Genomic DNA, 6,255 nt, shown 5'->3' with positions numbered 1-6,255 from the left:
TATGTGATCACCATGTGGATTCACAGAAGACATAAATACAAATTATCTTATGATTAAATAAATTATGTTCGCAGTTAATAAATAAAGTTGGGCACTTTATTTAGGTATAGACTATAATAAATTTATTGAATGATTTGTCTTAATCATGTATGAATTTATTTACATCTTAATCATACATGATTAAGACAAATCATTCAATAAATTTATTGATGTAGTACGACTACATTGAAAAGGATCACATATGAGATTTAATTAACTTGAAATAACTATCAGACTTATTAAATCTCACAGGCATTGATTTTACTGTAATCTTAATCTTGAGTTAGTTATGATTTCATGATTGTAATTGTTATTCCATTTGAGTTACCAATGGGCATGACACACACTTGTGGTCAAGATTACCCGGTATCTTGGTGGGAGCAATTATGAGTATTGAAGTTATAGATTAACAATATAGAATTTGTACAACACATCTCTTGATGAGTTTTCGGCACTTGATCATAGAATTCTCTGGCTAGAGTGTGTCAACATATTTAGTATGTTGAAAATTATCATTAGAGAAAACCAGTAAGTATCAAGGAATAAGATGTAATTAAATCGATTGGACAGTTGAGATATCGATTTAATTAACGATGTAATATAAAGGATTATGCAGTAAAGAAATTAATGTGGCATAGGTCGAACTATTATTCGAGAACAGTATCCTAGATAGCATACAATTATGGAGGTCAATTCTAATCTTTTAGTGGAGTAGATTTGAAATTAAATAATTGGACTAGTTTAATTACAGACCTAATTATTTTAGCCACTATTGTATGTACCCATATGATTCTCATGTTAGCTCATTTAATTGACTGCGCCGATACTGGATTAATAAACAAGATAACTAGGTATTTAGGTTAAAAACTAAATATATTATTTAGTGGAAGGCTTTATATAATGTGCTTTTGTCTAAGGGGCCTTGTGTTATTTTATAAGGTGGGCCCCTATGACAATAAGTAACATTAGTTTTGGTTTTATTATTTTTTAATTTAAATCAAATTTGATTTAATAGAATTAAATATAAAAATATGAAGTCTAGGGTTTACACTAGATAAAGATATAAAAGAGCTTATTTTCTCCCAAAAGAAAAAAGAAGCCTAATAATACAGATCAAAGAAAAAAAAATTATCTCCAATTTTGAGAGAAAAATTATCTCCTGCTAGTTGCTTTCAGTGGTGATAAAGGCACTCACACGTCAAGTGCAGATCAAACCTGAGTCATAACCTGGAAGATCATTGGTGACGGATCGTAATCTAACAAATGTGGTGGTAACGGATCGTGATCTGAGAGCCTAGATTAACTCAGCAAAAAAGCCAAATCGGATTGTCAATGTATTATTTTTTAAATTACGAATTTCTATGTATTATATGAGATCGATCTTAAAAGTTTTTTAAAAAAACTGAATTTTCTCCAACAGTTTGGTATTCATGGTAGAAGAAGAACCGAATGTTTTAGAAGTAGAACCACTATGACTTACTTAAGAAGTAGGAGGAGATAGCTATGGTGAGACATTAAATATATTATCTAGTTCTAGTTTTAATGCAACAATTTCTTCATCTAGAACATCCTATCCCTCTTCAATAAGATTAAAATTATCATCCAACTCAAAATATCTTCCCATGCAATTGTCCTAAGAGTGAGTAAATTTTTTTTTTGTAAATATAAGTGCCTATGATTAGGGGTGGGCGAAAAAACCATGCACTAGAGAAAACCGAACCGAACCGATCCGAACCGTTCCGTTCAGACCGATTTTAATTTAAAAAAAAAACCGAAATATATGGTTTGTAAAAAAACCTGAAATGCAGGTTCGGTATTCGGTTCACTCAGCTGAACCGAAAAATCGGGTTATTCTTAGAATTTTATTTAAATTGACACGTGTTAAATTTTAATTGGTTGCGTAATATAACTAAAATAGGCATGCACACACACGATTACGGGTATATATATATTTAAAAATTGTTGTTGGTGTTTGTTTCCAAATTTTCTTTTTATTTTGTGTTGTAAGTTTTAATTGTTGTTATTTTTATTTATCTTTACAACATTATGTTTATGTAGATAGAGTATTGGAGTTTGATTATGTATTTTGAAATCTTAATATTTCATATTTTGTAAGTACCTTATTAGTAGTTAGTAAGATATTAGTGACCAAATGTGTTTTGAATAGTTTGTATTTATTGTTAATATTTGTAATGAAATTAGGATAAATTAATTGTTGAAAAAAATTATTACATTCATGAGGCCTAATGGGCTAAAAATTTAGAAATTCAAAATAGGTCCAAAACCGAAAAAATCGAACCGAGCCGAACCGATCCGAAAAGATACGTTTATGTTCGGTTTTTATTGAGTTCGGTTCTTATTTGGTTCTTTTTATAAAATAACTGATTTAAATCGATTCTGCTTAATTTCGATCCGAACCGAACCGGACCGAACCGTGCCCACCCCTACCTATGATGTGTTTGTGCGGGTAAAAAAAAAATGAATGAGCAAGAAGTGAGTCAAGTGAGAGAGAAAGCAATTGAATGTCATTTCACTTTTGTTTGAGATTTGAGTAAAACGAAAAAGTTGCCTGGGATTGTAAGAGAGTTAAGAGGAGATTGGGTTCACGAAGAAAGTTAATAAGTTGAAATTGAGATGAAAATTAAAAATTATTAAATTATTTCAATAGAGTAAAAAAAGCAAAAATAAATAACAGACAATTTTTAACTGACACATTTTAGTAGAGGCATAGAGCTTCCTGGAAGATTGTAAAGTTAGCCATTGCATTTATTCATTTTTTACTTTTATTTTTAAGTTCTTTCGTCCATTGGATGAGTATTCAAATCAATTCAAAAAAAAATTTAATATTAAATCATCAAAGAAATTTATTTTTTGATCGGTGCATGGCTATGTAAATTCTGTAGTCAAAATAATTTCCCCTTTTTAGTTTGTGAAATTTGACAATTGCATGCAATTATGGAAACAACGCGATTTGGAATTGGAAATTGTGAGTACTCGAGTAGTGAAATCAATCAAATTGTTTGGACAATTCAATACTATTTTATATTCTTCATTTCTTTTATTCTTTTATTTATCTAATAGATTTTTCCTACCAACCTCTTGCTTCCCCGCACCATGTCACGGCTGCACAAAACTGCAACACAATTTTTAATATTTCACTAAATATTTTCTACCTAAAGTGTCGTAGTGTATTGGTGAGTATATGTGATCATTATTAGTAATAAACACGATGTCGATACAGTAGATCCTCAACAAAACAACAACAATACAAGACTAAATCAGTGAAGCAACGTCGTCTAAATAAACTTTTTCAACCGTTTACAACCAGAAGTGAGGAAATTATAGAGAATCGCTTTTATTGTCCTTACAAACGGATTATCTTCGAGTGTAACTATTATCATCAAGAAATTATCTATTTAGTTATCTTTGGCACAATGGGTTTACGTCGGCATGTGTCTAACTTATTTAACTCACCACCGAGACAACATTAATCTTATTTGTTTACCATAGTTGTGATTAATAATCATTATTTTGAAATTAATAATCAATAGTTAATAGTTGTGATTTGTCGTAATTAATATTTTCGTAATGATATTTCAATATTTCGTAATCGATACTTCATAGTTGTGAAATTAAAGAATATGGTTGTATTAATGAAATGTTAAATGTTATATTTTAATTTGAAACTTATAATATTAATGTTATTATGGTTTATGATCTATGATTCTATATAAGTACAAGTTAACAATTAAAAGTAAACCCTAAAGAAACTTCTTCTTTTTATTATTATTATTACTATCATTATTATTATTAAGAATTATAATACTATAAGCTCTAACTGACTGGTTAGTATTATATTCTCTTACTACTGAATTTGACTAAAGACACGTGGATCTAAAAAATATATATAAATTAAAAAAAAATACGCCAAGTACACGAGTTTAGAAAAAATACGCTAAGTACGCCCTCTTTTGAAGAAATGAAAAAAGATTGTTGTGCTTTTTTTTAGCATGGCCCACAACATGACTCGACGACATGGCATGGCCCGTTCTGTCGTGATTCTTACTTTGATACGTTGTGCTGACACGGTAGGCCCGTTTGCTATCTCTAGAAAAACTTAATTAGTTAGATGATGATAAATTTATTTTAAAAAAAAAAGGTATTGCAAGAAGTTTTCTGCCTAGAATCATCAGGTGCTTCATGGTACTAAGCATGTACATTTTATTCTGTATAATCATTCTTGAGGATGAAAATGATATTCTTCTCTGAGATCTGAAAGGAGTTTCATAATGTATTTTAAAATTAAAACAATGAAAATGCGTGGGACTGCATTGCATTATCAGGACTTGCGGTTTTGAGGTTGCAAAAGGCCTTCAAAATTCTGGCTCCAAAAACAGGCCTCGTCAATATTTAAAAAAATAATAATAATAATTTCCAACCTATCTGCTGAGGCTCATCTAATGTTCTCCAACCACACAATAAGAAAGAGAGATGAACAAGCTCAACTGATAGCATAAAAGAGCAAGCGATCCTTAGTATTAATACACACTGAAAGTTCGCGAACGAACAGCTAAACCACATCTAGTCATCTGCTACTGCTAGATCGATCAATTCTAGATATTTTTAGTTCCTTCTTTTCATATCATAAAATCTTACAAAACAACTCAGATAAAACTGAGTCAGCTACTAAGAATAGCATATAGCATATAGAATCTGAAAACCCAGCTATTTCACGATAATTGCACGTGTGAAGCTCTCCTCCCTTGAAAGTTATGTTTTCTGCAGTAAAAAAAAAATTATCAGACAGAGAATAAGAACCGTCCAAGAACGACAAAGCTACAATTACCTAACATGACACGGTCATTCTTACCTGCATTGGAAGGTACAGCTTAAATTCCGGTGGGAGTTCTTCTTCCGAGTACAGGCGATCCGAGAAATATATCCTTCTGAGGCGACAGTTTGCATGAACCTGAACTCGTAAAGTTTCAACGTAGTTGGTTCCATATGCTCTCCTGGTAAAATCAGCCAGGTTCAACTGGATCTGATTCCAGCCATCATCCAACCTCAGTGGCATGGTGCAGATATATGGCTTCACCCGTGTAACAGCCTGTAAAATTGAAAAAAAAATAATAACAAATTTACAAAAATACTTGAAACCTGGATTGTCATGTCAACATCTATAGCCATTAAGGAAAAATAAAATATAAGGTCACACATCTAACTCGCATCACAGAATCTTCAACTGTTAAAGAAAACAGTTCTGGACAGTCTCACACTCTCATCTATCCTTCATATTTCCGAATGAAGAACACAAAAGAGGGCTAGAGAAATCCATATCATTACTGTCTTGAGCAAATAGAAAGACAATATTAATGAAGCTCAATACCATAGTTTCTTCCCCAACGTCACCAAACTGTCTAATGACAGAGCTCACTACCAAATGCCTACACTAACTTTAACATCAAAACTGGAACTATCCCCTTTTTCTACCAAATGCCAAAACCAATACTAGTTCAACTTCAAAACTGCATCACAAGAAATGAATATTAAAAAAAAAAAAAATCAATAGTCATTTCATAACACTTTAGAAGATATCATAGATTTTCCACCAAGCAGATCAAATGGAAGAGGAATTGAGAATCATAAAATGAATAGAAAACCAAACTTAGCTAAAAAAGCCACAATAATACATGAATAATCTCTCACATATTTTTCATAATTCTAAATTTAGCCAATAAACTTCAGCAATATTGATTAGTTTCACTATTTCAAGAAGAATTTCTTCATACACCTATTACGTAACAAATTAACAGAAAAGAAATAATAATTTCAAAACAACCAACATCAATAAAACAAGGGCAAACTTACACACTTGGAAGTTAGAAGCTCGAAAACGCCGACGGACATTTTTATCATCCAGTACTTGAATCTCAAATGTGAAATATTTCTTCAGGTTCTTGACAATCATAACCAAAAATGGGAGTTTTATACCAAGAGTTGCTGCTGGGTCTATGGGGCATGTAATGTATGTAGATTGTACATTTGGCCCAACTATTTCGAGTACATTGGACTGTATGTCTTCATCGTGAGGTCGTTTCACATGACCATCGACAACTGCAGAAACTCAGAACAAATTATATGTCTAAAGCATTGGATTAAAATTAAAAACAAATAGACTGCAACAGGACTAGTGTGGAGAAATGGAGGTGCTTCTAA

General features: G+C 31.4%; 1 protein-coding gene across 1 annotated transcript in view; it reads right to left on the bottom strand.

Moving 5' to 3' along the window:
- Nucleotides 1–4,531: 4,531 nt before the first annotated feature.
- Nucleotides 4,532–6,255, bottom strand: part of LOC18040764 (cilia- and flagella-associated protein 20) — a 3,189-nt gene continuing 1,465 nt past the window's right edge. Inside the window, exons 4-6 of the mRNA XM_006432341.2 lie at nucleotides 5,912–6,153; nucleotides 4,910–5,146; nucleotides 4,532–4,818 (exon numbers count right to left, since the gene is read on the bottom strand). Coding sequence (XP_006432404.2) covers nucleotides 4,810–4,818; nucleotides 4,910–5,146; nucleotides 5,912–6,153 — 488 coding nt within the window. The 3' untranslated portion in view covers nucleotides 4,532–4,809. The remainder of the gene's footprint in view (nucleotides 4,819–4,909; nucleotides 5,147–5,911; nucleotides 6,154–6,255) is intronic.

This window comes from Citrus clementina, unplaced genomic scaffold, assembly GCF_000493195.1.
Source record: "Citrus clementina cultivar Clemenules unplaced genomic scaffold, Citrus_clementina_v1.0 scaffold_5, whole genome shotgun sequence".
NCBI classification, from domain to species: Eukaryota; Viridiplantae; Streptophyta; class Magnoliopsida; order Sapindales; family Rutaceae; genus Citrus; species Citrus x clementina.
This window is presented reverse-complemented; position numbering and strand designations above follow the sequence as displayed.